Source organism: Colossoma macropomum, unplaced genomic scaffold (assembly GCF_904425465.1).
Source record: "Colossoma macropomum unplaced genomic scaffold, Colossoma_macropomum, whole genome shotgun sequence".
Lineage (NCBI taxonomy): Eukaryota > Metazoa > Chordata > Actinopteri > Characiformes > Serrasalmidae > Colossoma > Colossoma macropomum.
In genome coordinates this window covers 25,800,418-25,820,584 of record NW_023494803.1, presented here as the reverse complement: position 1 = coordinate 25,820,584, position 20,167 = coordinate 25,800,418, and the positions used below count along the sequence as shown (strand labels likewise).

The 20,167-nt window shown below is 38.3% G+C and overlaps 1 protein-coding gene across 1 annotated transcript in view; it reads left to right on the top strand.

Annotated features, from left to right (window-relative positions):
* The window catches only part of kiz (kizuna centrosomal protein), a 35,271-nt gene extending 15,382 nt beyond the window's left edge, over window positions 1–19,889 (top strand). Inside the window, exons 9-15 of the mRNA XM_036593850.1 lie at window positions 478–628; window positions 5,036–5,201; window positions 6,865–6,927; window positions 9,325–9,420; window positions 9,952–10,006; window positions 18,006–18,055; window positions 19,503–19,889. Of these exons, the coding sequence (XP_036449743.1) occupies window positions 478–628; window positions 5,036–5,201; window positions 6,865–6,927; window positions 9,325–9,420; window positions 9,952–10,006; window positions 18,006–18,055; window positions 19,503–19,606 (685 nt within the window). The 3' untranslated portion in view covers window positions 19,607–19,889. The remainder of the gene's footprint in view (window positions 1–477; window positions 629–5,035; window positions 5,202–6,864; window positions 6,928–9,324; window positions 9,421–9,951; window positions 10,007–18,005; window positions 18,056–19,502) is intronic.
* Window positions 19,890–20,167: the final 278 nt, after the last annotated feature.

The window sequence follows — 20,167 nt, the reverse complement described above, 5'->3', positions numbered from 1 at the left end:
GACTTCCAGCTTCTAAAAAATATCCTTGCAGGTTTTTGTTCTAAACACTGAAAGCAAGGAAAAGTTTTCTGAAAAAATGGTAGTTTTAGTAAAGGCAAAAGGTGAATAAACAATAATAAAAATAAAGGTACTAGAAATGTGATATATGGTGCTGAAAAAGAAATGACCAACTTAATGACCAGGGGTTTCTAACTTTTGCACAGTAATGTATAATAAATAATACAAATCTTCAAGGAAGCAGAACATAACAGCCATTACACTAGATTTTATATTCATTTATACTCAAAGTGGCTCATCATATCTGTTTTTTGTCATGTTGTTGTGTTTGATTACTCTCTTCCTTTTTCATAGTCATTTCTTTTGTGAAATACCACTACAGAATAAATTGTTTCCATATAATTATTTTTAACATAAGTTTAATTGTACATATGCTGATGATACGGATGTATTACTGAGGCCTATGTGTGTGCGCTGCAGGTCGTGTCTGTCCTCAGAGAGTGCTGCTCTGTGGGAGCGCTGGTTCACACATGTCCTTCAGCTACTGCGACAGGAAGTTCTCCCCCTCGACAGTATCGTGCAGCTCTTCACGCCACTCCTAGTGCACAACAATGCCTCCTACACCGGCAAGGTACCCCTCCTTCAGTCTCCCCCTCTGGAGCTGTTGAACATTTCTCTTTTTGATCTCTGTTATCAGCAATAAAGCATATGCTGTCTTTTAGATTTCCTAACAATGCAAGCATTGAAATTAAATAAATACCACAAGTAATCAACAAAGGTGGAGTTTTACCTGGCATCGCTCTGGAATTTCATTTCCTAGTACTGGAGTGTGAAAATGGCAGTTTTACTTAAGGGATGTACAGTATTGTGCAAACATTTGAGGCACCTGAGAAAATCATAATTAAAAAGCTGTTTATCTGGTCAGTAAGCGTTTATTTGCTCAGAAAAAAAATGTATTGCAATAAATACATATAATACTAATACAGCTAGTAGTGGTTTTATGTATGTCAGTGTGTTGGTTTAACCTTCATTCCAGTATTCACTTTCAAAGTGGCACACAGCCCACCCCTAACTGGACATCATGTGCACAAAATAGATATACACAGATCAGGCATAACATTATGACCACCTCCCTATTACTACGCTCATTGTCCATTTTATCAGCTCCACTTACTATATAGATGCACTTTGTAGTTCTACAGTTACAGACTGTAGTCCATCTGTTTCTCTGCATACTTTGTTAGCCCCCTTTTACCCTGTTCTTCAGTGGTCAGGACCCCGATGGACTCTCAAAGAGCAGAAACTATTTGGGTGGTGGATCATTTTCAGCACTGCTGTAACACTGATGTGGTGGTGGTGTGTGTTGTGCTGGTATGAGTGGATCAGACACAGCGGTGCTGCTGGAGTTTTTAAAAACCGTGTCCACTCACTGTCCACTCTATTAGACACTCCTACCTTGTCAGTCCACCTTGTAGATGTAAAGTCAGAGACGATAGCTCATCTGCTGCTGCACAGTTTGTGTTGGTCATCCTCTAGTCCCTCATCAGTAATCACAGGACGCTGCCCACAGGATGCTGTTGGCTGGATATTTTTGGTTGGTGGACTATTTGCAGTCCAGCAGTGACACTGAGGTGTTTAAAAACTCCAGCAGCACTGCTGTGTCTGATCCACTTGTACCAGCGCAACACACACTAACACACCACCACCACATCAGTGTTACTGCAGTGCTGAGAATGATTCACCACCCAAATAGTACCTGCTCTGTGAGGGTCCATGGGGGTCCTGACCACTGAAGAACAGGGTAAAAGGGGGCTAACAAAGTATGCAGAGAAACAGATGGACTACAAAGTGCACCTATATAGTAAGTGGAGCTGATAAAATGGACAATGAGCGTAGAAACAAGGAGGTGGTCATAATGTTGTGCCTGATTGGTGTGCATATATACATTAGCGCAGTGTTTCTCAACCCTGGTCCTAGAGGCCCAATGCCCTGCACATTTTACTGTTTTCCATGTTTCCAACATGCCTGATCCAACTAATCAGCACATTAATAGCCCATTATTGAGTTACAGTTGCTGTGTTAAGACAGGAAGAGCACTAAAAAGTGCAGGACCAGGATTGATGAACACTGCATTAGTGTGTACTATCTCAAGTATTTCATTTTCAGTCAAAACGACCATTAAGTACAAGCTATTTATTATTTCTGAAGGGATTGGATAGGATAATCCACCTACATAAGGAAGGTGAAGGTCATATCTGAAAAAATCTGTAGGTGTTTCTGTGCATCCTTCCGCTGTGAGAAGACTTCACAATATGGGTCTGAAAGGATATGTAGCTGTCAAGAAGCCCTTACTGAAAAAGAAAAAAAAAAGATTTGAAAACAAAGAAGCTGCTGCATTGGCCTGGACTGGACCTCAACATCGTTGTATGTGTTTACCTGTGTGGGTTACTTTAGTTGTGATCAGCAGAAAATGCAACCAACTTTTAAGACTGAACTTTGATGGAAAAATATCCCTGCAGAATTCTTTAAAACCTCTAAGTAAGTCTCCCGAAAAGAATAGAAGCTGTAATAAAGGCAAAGGATGGACACTCTAAATACTGAAAAAATGGTATAATATGTAGTTGTTGAGGCTTTTGTGTAGTTAAATGTTACATATTACATAATCAACATATTTAGTTTTAATAAAGGTGTGCTGGCTTTTATTCAGGGTTGCATGCTGAAATCCAGCAGTTAGCTTTAAGTGTATGAGGAATCCCTGAATAATCTGCACTTAAAATCATTTTGGCATGAAGGTCAGCACATGGCATTTAAAAAAAATAAAAACTTTCTGAAAAGCTAATTAACATCCTTCATTAGTCCAGCTATTTTTAGTGCTTCAGTGGTTTTCGTGGAGGGAAAACCAGTCCGCATAATTTGCTTAACTTGACCATATTTCTGCTGACTCATAAATGAAATCCTGTCAAAATAGACTTATTAACACAAACATCCTTAATTTCAGCGCTTGCTTTCAAATTGAATCACGGTTTCATAGAATGTCCTTGTGTGAATCTCAGCTGTGTAGTAGGATTTGCTATTGTAAATGTGACTGAGAATGTGCAATGGCAAAATTATAGAGAGAGAGAAAAAGAAGTGAAAAGAAGAGTCAAGCTCTCAAGAGTGTGATCCTGCAGCTCTCTCGTCCTTATGGCTGAGGGGAGCAGAACGACAAGTGAATGTGTAAAAGACACTGCGCTTCAGCAGCGTCCTTTTCAGTCTCTCAACCTTGTTCACTTACTCATGAGATCAGAAACCATTTTGCATGTGTCTAACTGCACTGCTGCAAAAGCTCAGCTACCAAAAAAGCATCAACATTTGCCTTCACAGATATTTAAAATGTTTTGTTTTGTTGAAACCTTGGCATTTAGCCATTATTCAGCCATATGTTAAAGTGATGGTTCAGCCAAAAGTCAAATTTACACAAATTTCTCCTTACCCAAATGTAGTTAGCCAGGGTGGAGCTATGAGGCTTGTGTAGCTAAGTGATGAAATTTAGCATTATGCTGCATGCCTAAATCATTGCACACTTCCCTCAAACCATACTTGAATTTTGTCTGTACTTTTTCCCATTTTTATGGATAACAGTATTTCACACAGTTTCAGAAACCACTTAAATCTGTTCACGATTATGCAAGTGTGTAATGTTCTAAGAATGCAGCTTTCACGATGCTAAACTGGCATCTATAAGCTTAATTACTAGCTACATCAGCCCTGTAGCTTCAGTGCAAAACTAAAGAAGCAAACCTTTTTTATATACATATTTTCTCACATCATTCCAAACTTAAAACAAAAAAAATATTAAAAGATCTAGAGAAAATGGGACTCCTAACAACCATGCAAGATCTTGTAGACCACCAAAACCGTCAGAAAATCAAAGTCCACTTTTCTTCAGATCTGAAAATATCCGTAGGAGTTTCTGTCAGTTCTTTCCACTGTGAGAAGGCATCACGGTACAATGGGTGTGAAGAGTGTGTAGCAGTCAAGAAGCCATAACTGTGAAAAGGAAAAAAAAGAAAATTTGCACTACAGCATCAAAACTGGACATCTAAGAGGTAGAATAAGGTTTTATGGACTGAAAATTCAAAATTGGCAATTGGGATTATTTGGATCATGAGAAGCAGAAAATTTAACCAATTTTAATACTGAACTTTAGAGGTGTGGAAAAATATATCCTTGCAGATTTCTTTGAATACCTTACAGCAAGTCTCTCAAAAAGAATGCAAGCTGTAATAAAGGCACACTAAAGGTTTAACATACTAAATACTGAACAATGTAATTATATTTAGCTGTCAAACGTGTAATTCTCTTTTTTTTCTACTTCCAGATGCTGAAAAAATAATTACTTGTACTTAATGGTCGTTTGACTGAAAATTAAATAAATGTTTTGCATAGAACAGTAAACTCTATGCTTGTGCCAGAGTCTGTTCTGTTAATCTCTGTATGCACTGACAATTTTTATTGATCTGTAGATTGCTATTGAAATGTTACAATCACATATTTGAAGTGTTTGAGTGTTCAGATCTGTTGATCAACTAATGCTTCCAACATTACGGCTCATTAAAAGCTACGAACAGCCATCTCGATTTGAGTGGTGGGCTTTGAAGAATAGATAGACTACCTTTTCTCTGATTACAGTGATGGGTTTGGAGATATGTTCAAAGATGTCAACTATCGTCAACTATCAGGCTTCAACTTCTTCTTGTAATATCTTCTCTCTGATCTTGCAGCATTTTCTGTAAAGAGATATCTTAAGTGGATGAGGTGGCCAGGATCTCCTCAACTGATAATACCCCCATTGTCAGAATAGTGTTATCGGTTACACAACTGGTGACAAAACAATCAAATACATCCTGAATTTGCTATCAGTCTTGTCCCATCGTAGGTCTGACTGTAAGTGGTACAAAATATAATTTACCCAGGATCAGAATGCCGGATAAAGCTCAGTCTGGTTTGAGGTGTCTGGTGTTACAGGTGTTTCTCTATGTGTGTGGTTGGGATACAGGCCGAAGTGCTGTTGAAGAGGCTTTTGACCCGTGCGGCTGAAACACATCACTTGTCAGAGAGTGAGGAGTCCTCGTGCAGCAGCTTACCCTCACTCCTGCATGACAGCGTGGAGATCAAACCGGCCAGACCCTCCAAGAAATCATATAACACCACCGGCACACAAGGTCAGTGCAGGTCTGGAGCTGCTCACTTTCTGTGCTTAGCATTAGGAATGAGCATTGAAACTGTTTTCCCATAGTACTTGAATATCCCAATGAGAGCATATTTAGTGCTATTATGAATAAAAACAACAGTTAGCATAAGCGATACTTGGATACCATCATCTTTGGGTTGATTTTGTGATATATCTCTATAGTTCAGACATATGTGGTTTAACATACTACCAGTCAACCAGCGGAATGATAGTTTTACACTATAAATAATCTTTTTGTTTGAAATATTCCCATATTGTGTAATCAGATGTCTAAACTTCACTCAAGGTGAGACATAAGATCAGCTGCGTGTATTCTAACATTCTCTGTTCTACAGTGCATACTCAGTGAAAAACATTTTTAAAATGGACATGATAATATGTGATATGTTTATTTTTCATTCCAAATTACATATAGTCATGTGCAAAAGTTTGGGCGCCCTGGCAGGTTTTACAGGTTTCAAAAATAAGTCAACACATCCTTACTCAGAACACACTGCTGAAAAATGTAATACACAATTACACAGTTTGTTGAATTTGGCATATTGTGGGAAAAAAACGAAACATAAAATACGGCAATATTTTAAAATACGGCCAATGCAGCTATATGTATTTATGGCTAAACTAATAAAAAACCCACATCTTATAATATTTTACACCAAACCTATAAATCATAATTTAAACAAAGATAACGACACCAAATTTAGTTCATATATTGTTTTAGTGTATGATGATTACATTTTCAGGAACATGTCATTTGTTTATTCCAAGCATCACATCATATTGTTAACTGAAGTTATGTTAAATTGCCTTGTGTGGAGGCGGGCTTAAAGCATGAGTTGTGTCCTATAAACTGACTGCAGGATTCCCTACAGATGATTAATTCCATATAGTATCGATCAAAAAGATGAAAAACAAAAAACTAATTAAGAAACCCTAACACTCTGCATTATTTAAATAAAGAGTATAAGGATATTATTCTCATTAATATTATTACAATTATCATTTCTTGCTTTAATTTTTATCATATAGAGAATACTTTCCTAGCAGTATTAATTAGTGTCTGTGAGTTTCTTGACTACTGTTTAGTGAGGAGGCAGAAGCTGAAAAGGTTGCAACTTATTTGCTATTTTAGACAACACCAAGAGAACCAAGTGGAACTAAGAGCCACACCCACTTTAAGCAGAAATTGAGCCAGACAGTTACAGCACTTGCTGCCCCACAGGTCAGAGAGGGAAACTGTAAGTATTCCATAACCAGGCAGACAAGCTGTAAGCATTTTCTGTAATGCTGTGATGGAAAGTTCCAATATAGCATCTTCCATCCTAGTAGAAGATACAGCAGGGTGCTGGGGCTTTGTGGTCCTCAGGAGAAAACACTGTTTCAGAATTCCATTTCTTCTGTCTGATAAAGCCTTGTGGACCTTTTTTCCCCTTTTAAACCTATTACAGTCTCTGTCCTCATCAGTTCTGCTGTTTAAACACAAAAAGGCTGCTCAACAGCCCCCCTGCATCTCTCTCTCTCTCTCTCTCTCTCTCTGTCTCTCTCTCTCTGTCTCTCCATCTCCCTGTTTCCCTCTCTCTCCTGTTCCCCCCCTCTCACTGAGCTTTGCTTTCTCTCTCTCCCCTTTCTTCCAGGAGTACAAAGTGGTGAAGAGGACAGAGCCGACCAAAGCCCTGTGGAAAGTATTCCTATTAGAGGTAAAAAGGCAGTGCCGAGAACCGCCCGTTTGGGAGTTCTTCTGTGCTTGTTTTGTCTTTCTCTTGCCTCAGTGGATAATGGGGGGTCCCCTTTTTTCCCCAAATGGATAGCTGTGGAAGGATGATCAAGGTGAATCAGGGGTCAAAGTCCCACCTGAAGAGTAGAGCAGGTCCTCTAATTATCGCCAGAGAAAACAAGCTTGTCTGTAACATCCCCCCCACCCCCACCTTCCCTCCTTGGTACGGGTGAAACTGAGCTTCTCGGGCAGCATAATGTGGCCGTTTAATTGTCCGCTGGCCGAGTGGGGGGTGCCGCACGAGATCCGGCATTGGTTCTCATTATCTTCTAAACAATGGCGGCTAGAAGCAGACTTGAAAAGACTGGATGTGAAGGCATGTCTTTAAGAGTCCAGGGTAGCAAGTCCCCAGCACCGGGCTCAGAAATGTAAAACTGTCCATTATTCCACTTGGCTATCTGATTTCATACTGTGCCTTTCATCTGCTGGCCTCCCCAAAGTGCACGGCCAACAGAAAGAAGTCCAGCTTCTCACTGCAACTAATCAAAGGCATGGTAGTACAAAAACCGCCTCCGCTGGCACTGCCTACTTAGGAGATGTTTACAGGCGGACAGTGGGGACTTAGTGTGCAGTTTCTTTTGCAGTCATCACAGCAAACACCCCAACCACCTAAATATAACCTTTTTCATGTCTATACCCGTAGCTGTATGTGCACAATGGTGTTTATGTAAGCCATGTAGCATACATGAAAGCCACTTTCAGATTTTCTACATGTAACTAATGCCTGGATTTCTCAGTCATTAAAATGAGAAATGCAAATGCTGTTGAAAGTTACACGTCAACAGCACTAAGAACATCGAGATAATGGGGCATTGCTGTAGATTTTGTCCTCTTTGCGTGGAGCTGAGCTATGTACTTTGAAGGCATGACTCATAACCAGTTTTGTGATGACTTTTGGATGTTTAAATGAGGACTTTTCAGTTGTTTAGGCCAGAATGTTTTATGCAGCTGTTTGTTGTCTTGTTTCATTACTTTATACATACATGCATTACACTGAAGTGACACCTATAACTTTGTAATATAACAGTAAAACTTAAATATTTAGCTTGACATGCATGTTTTTTTTTTTCATTCAAATTTTAATTAATGACCACTGTTTTATATTCATAAACATTGTTGGGGGTTCCTCCTTCCTGCATGTGTTGCCTGCGACAACCGACTGCTTGACTGCTGAGTGCATGTATCAGAAGTCCTGTCGAAGCATCTAATCTTGCTAAGATGAAACTGATAGAAGAAGAAGATAGATCCCCACCTCACCTAAACCAGCCAGACTTGATTTACATTCAGGAACGGCTCAGTAGGCATTACGTTTTATTCATAAACATTTTATTTTGAGGGAGCTGTTTTTAGACTGTGTCTACTGACTGGTTTATAGGTGTTTACAGCATCAGCCGATAATAATGTAATCAAGCATAACTGACTGTGTGTTCAGAGCAAAGGCAGGACTAGTGACAGGCCGTTTAAATTATATCATTAATAATTATATTATTATATAATATTAATGATTTCCCAGTGGTCTTTAAAGTCGGTACAGATTTGTATGGGTTTTAGAGAGTAACTTAGAAGTAAAGTAATAAGTACATTTTTATGTTTTTCTGTTTTTCCCTTGCAGTTTGAGAGAAGTAATTAGGAATTGATTACTTTTTTGAGTAACTACTGCAACACTTTTCATAAACCACTACAGGGATTAAATAAGCATCAATAATCAACATGTGTTACTGTAGCTAACCTACATCAATGTGGCTAACCTGAATGTTACATTGAATAGGCTTTACAAAAGTTCTAGCCAGACTAAAATTGAATAAAATGCTGCAAGTGTGTTTTGTTGGAAGCTATAAGAGTGCACATAAATGGGAAAAAGTGATCAAACAGACAGACATTCACTCACAAGGATTTAACTTCTACAGTCTGCAATGGCAGCAGACCTGAAGCAAAAAGCCAAATTTCATTTTCCCCTTATGATTAATCTTGATTAAAGAGACTGCAGTTTAGATTGAAGTTGCTCTATCATCAATGTCTTCCATTCAGAGTTTGTGGAGACTGAAGGACAGTTTGTCTGAATAGAAGTCTAACAGATGTAGTGATAACACAAAAGGATGGTACGCTTGTTGTTGCGCAGCGACGGCTGTCTGTCTGTGGACTAAATCAATAGTTTAGTGCTGTCTCTCTGTGTTTTCCTCCTCCTCTCTTTGCTCATCAGAGCCCTCAAAGGGTCCTGTTGGTTTGTCAAACACGGATACTCTGGAAAGTTGGAAGCCCAGGTCTTGCGCAAATATTTGATCAGCCGATTTTGTGTGTGTATCTTTTTCTTTTTTTCCAGAGACAAAAGCATATCAGCTGCTTAAACAATCAGTCACACAAGAGAAACAGTGGAGAAACACACAGGAGGAGGGTGGTTCTGACTTGGAGCTGTCAGGTGACTAGACTCAGCATTCTGGCGCTATATACAAAATTCAGGCAAATTTTTAGTATATAGTAAAATATTAATATCCTCATTGTCAGGACAAAACTTTTTATCTCCAAAATGTTTGTAAATGTTAATGTAATTTAATATAACAGTTTTTTTTTATTATTTTGGTCAAATATTCACATCTAATGTGTACATTTCAGCTTTTGTGCATACTACATAGTAACGGTTAGCTGCAGCGTAAAGTAAGTCGTTAATTAGTAACTGGTGCTTAGCAAAATGTTACAGATATATATAGAAAATATGCTGCTTTGCTTCACCAATAGACTGTGCCATCAGAACTAACGGTAGTATAAAATAAAAACTGTTATATTCTATATATGGTAGCATATTAAGTCATTACATACTATAAGAAGGTGTACTATATTCACATAGGTCATGTAAAACTGCTTCTTAAATTGTTACTGTGACAAAATGTGCTGTGTTCACATAGCTTCTTTAAATATCCCTGAAACCCACCTTTTCCTTCATTCTTTTAAGGTTTCTCTGATACTAAAAAAACAGAAAAGAGCAAGAGGCTCCATCAAGAGTCACGGTAAGGAACGATACATGCTAATGCTAATTCATGAGAAAGAAAGCTCCTGTGCATAACGCCTGTTAGTTGAGCTCACCACTTTCTTATTCTAAGCATCCCCACACGGCAAATGGTATATTTGATTGCCTTCCCAAATCAGGGCTTTGAATGGCGGAAGCTCAAGAGAAGAATATTTTGGCTTGCACATCAATAGATCTTCATACAATCAGCTAAGAAATGTAGAGGCGCGCGCTCTCCGTGCTGATGCGCCTCTTCACTGTGAATGCATTAGGGCAGGTAATGGGTGGGCAAACATTATGAGGAGTAATCGTCTTTGATTTCATGTGATTACCAAGCGCCGTGCCGACACAAGGGCCAGAAGTCTACTGCCCCTGCTCTACCTCTCCCTCCTCCATGCTGCTTTTATTTATTTATTTTTTTGCTCACTCGCCCACTCTTTCTCTCTCTGACTGCCTGCCGCCTTCTCTCACTGTGGTTCTGTCTCTCTCTCTCCCTCTCTCTGTCTCTCTCTTCTGGCTAGCATAGACTATTAGCTGAGGGAAGGGCATAATGGCCACACTCTACCAGCGCTCTCTGATGGATGCCATGGCCTGCCCAATGAATGGATGCATTAATAAACATGAGCCATCGCCAGCGCGAGATGCTTTCAGATCATAACCCCCCCCCAACACACCCCACCTCATAGTCACTAGCCACTGAGGACTCCTCAGAATGTGTTCAGTAGGACCCTACCCTTCACCTCTATTTTCTGTCATGAGGTTACAGTGCTTTGTTTACATTTGTTTTTATTTGGTTTTAAATCACAATAATCTGAAGAGTGAAAGATATTTTCACTACTGTGTAGTTTCCTAGAGAACGCTTTCATTTTCCCGTGTTCGAGAATGCCTCTTACCGTAGTCACTTCTTGCGCTTTATTGCTTCCACAAGTGCCCTGCACTCGAACACTGGCAGAACATGTGCTCGTCTCTCTCTCACTCTCTCTCTCACTCTCACTCTCTCTCTGTCTCTCTCTCTCTCTCTCTCTCTCTCTCTCTCTCCCCCCTTCTCTTTCTCTCTTTCTGTCTCTCACTTATTGCTGTTATTTTGTCACTGAGCTGATGAGCAACATCAAAAGACGCTGGCTGGGCCCAAAATACAAAAAAAAAAAAATGGCTGCCTCTCTGTTGTCTTAGCCATAATTACGATGTGGCAGTTAAGCCGAGGCTACAGCTGAGGGATTGGAGTTTAAAGCAGGGGCTTTGGTGCAAAAAATGCATTTATGGGCCTTTGTGCTGCTCCTCATTATGTGTGGGGCCGATTCATTAAGTAATTGGTTTGCAGTTGTTTACATGAGTATTAAGGCTCCCTATTCAGCAGCCTTTGAGAGATACATTGTGCAAATGTTGCATGTTATGAATGCCCAATGGGAGGCGGGGGGCCAGGCCTATTGGCCAAACACTGCACTCGGCTGAAAGGAGCAGAGAAAAGCGCCGGGCGCTGCTTTGCATAGCAATGACTCGGCCCTTAATAAGCTTTCCAGATTAAATACATGCAGTCCATACAAGATGCAAGAGATACTCTTAACACATTTATATGTGCTCATTTCACTATTATGCCACTGGAGAGAATTGGGGTCTTTCATATTCCTCTTATTCCAACAGCCCCCCACCCACCCAGCTCTCTGCCAGCCCCTGTGTATTGCTGGCAGATACTTTTTATAGAGCATAGTTTTGCTTTTAAATTTTTTTTTCTGGGTCCTGAATTTCTTAATGACAGTGGAAGCAGACAGATCAGCTACAGTTTATTAAGGATGGGCCATTCTAAATCTTTGGCCGGCATTGTGGCGGGTGAAGCAGCAGCGCTTGGTGCTCGAGTGTGGATGAAAGGCATGATGCTGGACGGAGAGAGTTGGAATAAGCAGCTGCACTCCATGTAAAGACCACTTGTTCCCCTCCTTTGTTTAGGGGTGCATGCCACAGCTTCCTCCTCTCCTGCTGCCATTGTGTCCTCCTCTACTGTAGGCATGTGCTCTGGCTCTGAGAGCTGCATCATGGGTTGCTTATTTATTTATGTAGTTGGTTATTTATTTGTTGTAGCAGAATCCAGGTCATGGCGTGAATGCAGTGAGGTGGAGGCTTGAGGATACTCATTTTTTTGAGAGTATTTTTTGTTTGCAGTGTAAACTGTTTGAGACGCGCGCACTTGCTCTGCAGTGAGAGTTGTGTGGCTGCGGGTGGGGAAGCAGGAGGTAATGCTTACACACACAAACACACTTTCTAACAATAGTCCTCCTGACCCATCAGCTAGACACTTGTGAATTAGTGGGTGTGCATGTTGCGTATGTGTGTCAGAGGGAGAGAGAGAGAGAGAGAGAAAGAGCTGTTTGTGGTAGCATTTATCAGTAGCAGCCAGTGGGGGTCACTCTGCTTCTTTGTGCTCTGTTCTGGCACTTGCCAAAACAAACCATGTGCAGTATTTATTTATTTTAATTATTTTAATAATTTATTGGTATACTTATAATATATATATGTATATATATATATATATATATATATATATATATATATATATATATATATATATATTTTAATTATTATTATTTTACTATACATAGAGGTCAGTAACAAACAAAAATACCTTAAAACGTAATGTTTTTTGTTTTTCAAAAAAAAGTATTGATATCTTTTTGAAAAGAATACAGTTAGGAGAACACAGGTTTGGTTCATGACTGCTCGCTGCACTCCAGACATTGCGCTGATGTCTTAAATTATATCAGCAGCTCACCTGATTTAATTTTTGAAAGACTCTGTTAGGATAGTATGGCTGTTACACTGAGCAAGCTGTCTAGCATTGCGCTCAGAATAAAATTAAACAATTGAAATCCCAAAAATAAAGGAGAAGTCAAAAATAAAGGAGAAATCAAGAAACAATGCAAAGAGGTTAGGAGATAACTGCAGCTGCAAAGATTACAGTCAACAGGCACTAATCGGAAGTAAACAGTCATGAAGTTCGAAAGGGGATTTACATCACACAACACTGTGCAAGTAGTCCTTTGTATGGTAACTGTAAGTACTGGGCTTCCTAAAGGATACAGTACTCTGCAGAAGTTTTAGCCACCTGAGAAAATCATACATAAAAAGCTATTTATCTAGTCAGTAAGCACTTAATCGCTTCGAAAAGTACTAATATTAAGATAGACGCAAATAATATTAATAAAGTAAGTAGTGACTTTGTGCATGTCAATATGTTTGCTTCACCATATCTAACCCTCTCCTCATGGCAGCCCAGTTTTATTTGTATTTTGTTATTTGTATTTTATTGTTACCATCTAAAACCTAGTTTGACTTAATCAGTGCTTCATTATATTAAGTCAAGGGTGCTAGTGGTGAATTTGACCAGTCTATGTGGAGGCTGGAGACATGGGCAGAAATTTGGAACCAAACTTGGTTCATCAAACAAGTTCACAAAATATATATTTATTCTAGAGTCATAGTACACACTCTTAAAAAGATGGCTCTTCAGGGGTCCTGTAAATAAATCTATCTATCTATCTATCTATCTATCTATCTATCTATCTATCTTTCATGTCATATAAAAGGCATAACATATATAATAATGTAGATTGTACTGACAATCTACATTACTTAAAAAAAAAAAAAATGGTGACATTAAACTGGTTAAACTGTAAAAATTTAAGAATCATTTTCCATCTCTTGAGAATTTGCCATACATACAATTATGTATTTTACTATTTTTACTGTTCCATTTGTTATGAAAAGTTCATATCATATAAAAGGCATTTTTTAAAACAAAAAAACAAAACAGAGATTTTAATCTGACAGCAACAATATACATTTGATTGTTACTGTCTCAATGTTTTTTGCACTTTGTTTTAATGTTCACTAACAGTGTCAAACTGGCCACTCTCATAATTCAAACTATCAGCGCATCCTGGAACTAACAGATCCTGTAACTTTCCAGTAAAGCAGAGATCTAAACAGATGGAGCTCCACTGTGTATGAAACCATCTCCTCTCCTCCTGCAGTTCTTCTGCTCAGCCAGCAGAGAGCAGTCATACTTAGGCTTGCTAAGAAAGAGTGCATGGGTTCTGGGCCGTGGCACATAGAGGGCGCTCGGGCTGCTCTTCTGCCAGTCATTACCTCATTGTGAGCCCCCCGCGGTGCACTGCGGCTGCCTAATCAATCCTAAATCAGCGCTGTTGCAGGTCAGTGCTGGGATGAGTGTAGGAGGAGGTGAGAATGGCGGCGCTGCCTCATTTTTGCACCCTTACACAAACATTGTTCCAGAGTGCATATGCTATTAGCATTTTTGTGTGGGTGGTAGATTTTATTTATTTATTTTTTTTAAAGCCAGGTAAATAAAGGGAACTGTCCTTAACCATGAGGGACTCATTATAATAATGATTGTCAGCTTGAAATGATTCTTGACCTGCTCTGCTGAGATGCAGATTCTTTTGTTATGTCTTATCATGTCTCAACGAGACTGTTTCTTTCTTTTTTTTTTTCCCTTGCTTTCTTTCTTGCTTGCTTGGCGTTGCTTCTCTGCTTTCCTGCCATCATACATTTTGTTTTAATGCATGTCTTAAGAGAGACATGCTTAAGTGAAATGAGTGATGGCTAGTAATGAACGTAGTTCAGGGACTCCTTGTTTCTTTCTTTTCAAAAACAATATTAGAGCAGAGAAACATTCTCATCTCCTGTGACCTTTCATTTTTTTGTGTTTAATCACGCAGCTACAATCATGTGAGATCAGTGGCATTATGAAAATGACTGCCCAGATGCCAAGCATGGAACACCGTCTATTTACATGCAGCATAGTGAATCCAACGAGCTGTCAGTCTTTTATTTTCAGTTCAAATTCATAACAGCAACCCACACACGCCATATATTAATGTATAAACTGCTCGCATGAAAATGAACAGGGGCACTTTGCGTCCAACATCACAAATACACCCAAATGCACCAAACAATGTGCAACAGTGAGGATGGGGGAAAAAAAAAAAACAAGCACCATAGCGGAGGCAAAAAAGAGGTTTCCGTCAAAGTGGTAATTTGCATCATTTTACACATTACATTCACCTCTGTGTATGAGACTCAGCCAAACATCGCCGGTCCAGTCTTACATATTCAGATTCGTTGCCTCAATTAAGTGAACCTCAGCGCAAGATGAACTGGCATAAATGTTTATGGAAATGGAATATTAGACTGGAGGGGTCAGTGGCATCCGCGGCTCTCTATGGTAATCGTGTCTTGAAATCAGACCCGTCCCTGTCTGAAGAGCAGCATCTGATGGAGCGTTCCCGTGGCACGCAAGTTATATAAAAGAATAGCCCAATTTGTGCCCTGAAACATGGATTTATTATTGTGCTTGTTATGTCTATAGAGAAAAAAGGCTCAAATGTTGTTGTGGATTTTCTAGCAGTTAAACGGAAAGGCTGCTGCAAATTTTACCTTTTATTTGTAGTGGAATGGAAGGGACTTTATCTCTTTTGCCTTGATGCATTGTTTTAGTGTTTGTATGATGCTACTGCTAAAAGGAAAATTGCAGAACTATTCAGTGGTCTGTTTGTAGTGTAATTACAGTACTGCACATGAGCGTGAAATACAAATACTCATGGCATATGTATACATACATACATATGTCTCGCGTATTGTGTAATTTGTTTTAATGTTTCTGATAGTGCCTTATCTATACTTTATATGTATACATTACTGTGAATAAGGCATCTGTAAAAATTATACATAATGGCATTTATCTGGGCACTAAGCATTTTATTTGTAAAAAAAACCTAACATTAGAACAAAAGCAAATAAACAATGCATTGTTATGTGTGTGAGTTTGTTAGCTTGACCATTTCCAAAGCTCTCCTCAAGGATGTCCAGTATTTATAGTTACGATCAAACTCCTCCCTAATCATTTTTATTATTATTATTATTATTATATTACTATTATTATTACTATTATTATAATAGAAGTAAAACGTTTAAAACTTATCTTGGCGGTTAGTCTGTTTTTCTAAGAGAAAATAAGTTAACACATCATCTATAGGGAACAAACTTTAATATGGCATTTTCTCCAAATGTTAGTGCATGATTTCCTGTTTATTTACTGAGTTAAACATACTGGGAAATATATAATGTAATAAAAAATATCAGAATACTATGATATAAAATGTGACATATTTTATGTTTTATTTTGTTTTCCAATATGTTAAATTCAGCAAATAACTGTGCATTAACTGTACAGAAATGTGTTTTTATGTGTGAACTATTGTGTGGTAACTTATTTAACAAAATGTCATTTGACCTGGGTGTCAAAACCTTGGCATATGACTGTATATTATATGCAGGAGAAATGTGAAAATGTGAAAGTGAATGTGCTTTCGTACCTCAAACTCAACACGGAAATTGGTCACAATACTGTCTGTTTGCTACATGCACATGCTATACATCTACGTTTTTTAAGGGTGTCTTAAAAATGTACAAATATTTCAACATTCCTAATTGCTTTTGTTGTCATCATTAATAAGAGCTTCCAATAACACATAGATTTTGTTTTGCCTTATCAAGGCTGGAGGGGTGGTGGGGGGACTTCATATGTCCCTTTTGCGTCTAGGCTTGCGTTTAAAACATCGTAAAGGCCTTGCTGAGATATGCAGTGCTAAACCTGATCATAACTAGCTCATCTTGCCGAATAGCTCTGACAAAAGATATGTCATGGGCTTTAATTATGACATATGACCCCGTTGCCTCAGACAGCAAATTAATATCTCTGATTTCTTTTTTGTGAACTGTATCTGTGTTTTCTTTAACCTTGACACTGTGTCCTTTTGGCTTACTGTTGGACAAGCGATGAAGCCAAGGATGCCTCCTAAACAATCCTATAGATAATGGTCAAAGCTGCAGCTGTAAATAGACTGAGTACACACATCAGTATGTGTTTATTTCTGTACATCTATCACAGATATATAAAGATTTATACTAAGGGTAGCTCTGCATAGCTCTTGCCAATGCCAAGGACAAGCGCAGTTGTTTGTGCCAGATGAGCGAACCCATGAATCTAGACTGATGTCAGTCTTTTCTGTTGATCAGCATAGTTCAGTAAACCATTTTTTTTCCTTACTTGGAGAAGGTTTACTAGCTATCCAAGAACAGAATAAACAATATGGATATACAATAAGGCAGAGGACGCTGATAAAGATGAAGCCGAAGACGACATTGTTAAGGCCTGAATAGGCGCTGTGCTGATGTAAATTGAAGAGGAAGCCTGTATGAAAAGTAGCTCAGGCTCTTGCATATGCATTGCTTCAGATCAAAGGCTTGCCAGGGGTCACTCATTTACATAGAGATATCACTGATGCTATGGGAACCCAGCAACCCTGCGCTCAGATCACTTATGAATAAAGAGGGCCTTGACTGGGTCCTTCAGCACAATTAGAAAAGGAGTCAAGGAAGTTTATTTGGCCACTCGGCCCATCTGAAAATGGTCTTAGCAGGGAAATGGCGCTCCTCTGGGTTTGCTTAAGTATCCAAAAAAAAATATTATTAGGTTTTGATCAGAAACTCAGAACAACTGGGCTATCTGTGGAATGTAAAATATCACAGCTGTAACAAAAGCCTCACCTCCGAAATGGTAACTACAGAAAAAGTTCTTCACTTTAATGTTTGTTAACGTAATGAGATTTTATTCCAGCTTAATCCATTCTTCATTAAGTGTTTATACAGAGTAACTGATGTTTTTTTCAATGGTATAAAAATAAATAAATAGATAGATAGATAAATAAATAAATAAATAAATGGGTTAATGATATGAAAATGTTTTTCATTTGTCAAGTGCATTTCTATCCGTGTGCCTATGTGATGAAAAAAATCATATTGCTTCATTTTACCTTGTACATCATCGCTATTACTGTGTGTGTGTGTGTGTGTGTGTGTGTGTGTGTGTGTGTGTGTGTGTATACATATATAACCTTCTTGTGACCATTTTCATTTTGTTACAGGGAGGATCCTAAGACTAAAGTTCAGGCTTTCTCTGCGGTTCAGTCCAAAGGTAAGACAACTATTTAAAAGACACTGAGAGACTGCAAAATTCTACAGTATGTTTGTGTGATAGTAATGAAGTGTATTGTCCATGTACTACAACACAAAAGGTAGCACTGTTTACATGAATTGCATCTTTTTCTTAAACATTCTTATAAAGAATCTCATTTACACATTGTTGGTGTTGTTTTGCAAAGACAAGTGAAAAGTGTTTTACAGTATCTGCCAAAGCCTTCACACAAAATTCCATTTTTAGTCATTTTTAATCGCTTAACGAGGAGCTACTCTAAATATGCACAGGCTGCATCAGTTAAAGTGAGTTACCTGGGTGAACTGCATGTTCTTAGTACTGAAATTACCCATATACGCTAGGCATGGGCATGGTTGTTCACATATACAGCTATCCAAATTAATCTTAGTATTTGTTAGCAAAGCATGTGCAAAAAAAATGATTTTAACAAATAAATACATAAAACTGTGATGTTTTTAAAGTTTTAAGTTTTCCAGGCTGAAATTAAACTGCAGAGAATGTCAGGACACAAACAGCTGATATTGCCTCTCTTGTTATAGGAAATGTCAGCATCCTGTCTGAATTATAGCTGTGCAAAAGTCTTAAGCAAACCGCTTAAAACCATTTTTCTGGATAATAAGTGTGTTTATGCTTGTTAAGCACATTATAGCATTAGAAAAGATTCAGGTAAACATTAATGCAACAAAAACTAACAACACTTTCTTGTTTTCAAAAAAGTAGTTGAGATGTTGTGAGCTAGAGTGAAACATGGATGATAACTAGAAATAGTAATTAGGTTTGGAAATTCTTAAGGGAAACATACTGACATACGTAAAATCACTACTTATTGTATTGATACTATTTGTATTTTTGTAATATCAGTATTTTTCTGAACAAATAAATACTTTGTGCCCAGAGAAATAGCTTCTTAAATATTATTTCTCAGGTGCCCAAATCTTTTGCACAGTACTGCAAAAATGGAAATATATAAAAAATGTGTAGAGTGTGCCAGTTAAGTCATTGTGCTACAAGCCTGCTAGTAATGCGTTAAATTATATATGCCTAAAACCAGTGAACGATCGGCTATGAATTACTTCTTATTCTGGGTCCATGCAATAAACAAATGTACAGTCTCCCTTGTATTTTTTTCCTGATTACCAACAATTTCTTGTTGGGCTGTTCATCTAAAAATGCACATATTGGAATAGCAAAAGCCCTTTTTTAGCCTATAGTGGATGTATTTTGTTGCATGAATGCACATTTTAATGGAGTAATTCAGACATTACCAAGAGGCAAGAGCATTAATGTGGCTAGAGCATAATAATTGATAAACCACCTATATTATTCCTGAAGGCATATTTATGAGTACTTTTAATACAGCAATTACGGCACTTATTCAGCAACATTATTCCAATACTAGATTAATTTTGTACTTTTTTTCCCGCAGCATTTTGGGGTGATTCAGACGACACCAACTCTGAAATTGAAATGGCCTTACGTCCTCGGTCCCACAATGCCAGTAACGATGACTTTGATGACTTTTATGATTAAGTTTTCACTAACAAGTGATCGTACTGTAAAGTTCGTTTTTTAGTTATCGGTCAATGTGCTGTAATGAACTGCCTTTTTTGCAAAATAAAAAATGTGTAAACACAAATATTGACGGAGAAATAATATTAATGTTTCATGAAAACAAATAAGGGGAAACCTCTTTATTGTGGGCAAAGACTGTGGAGAGTTTTCAAAACATGATGGTGTTAACCCTGCTTGAGTCTCTTTAACTGAACAACACTTGGGCCTGGTTGAAATAGATTAAACTTGGTTTTTAAAGTGATTCCTTTGCTCTGTGGTGAATATTATGCATTTCAGATGTTGCAGGCATCTCAACACATTTTAGCGTCAGAGAGTTGGAGTGGAATGTTGTGAGTCAACTCCTCTGAAAAGCCCGAGCACAATGGCCTCTCTGGATGCTGCTGAAATACCTTTGAACTCGCTCAAGTACCTGTGGCCCATTTAGAAGGACAAAATGCGCCGCGCTCATCTCAATATAGAAACAAATGCTCTCTATATTTGTAGTGGCAAAAGAACAATATTTGATGGCTTAACACGACA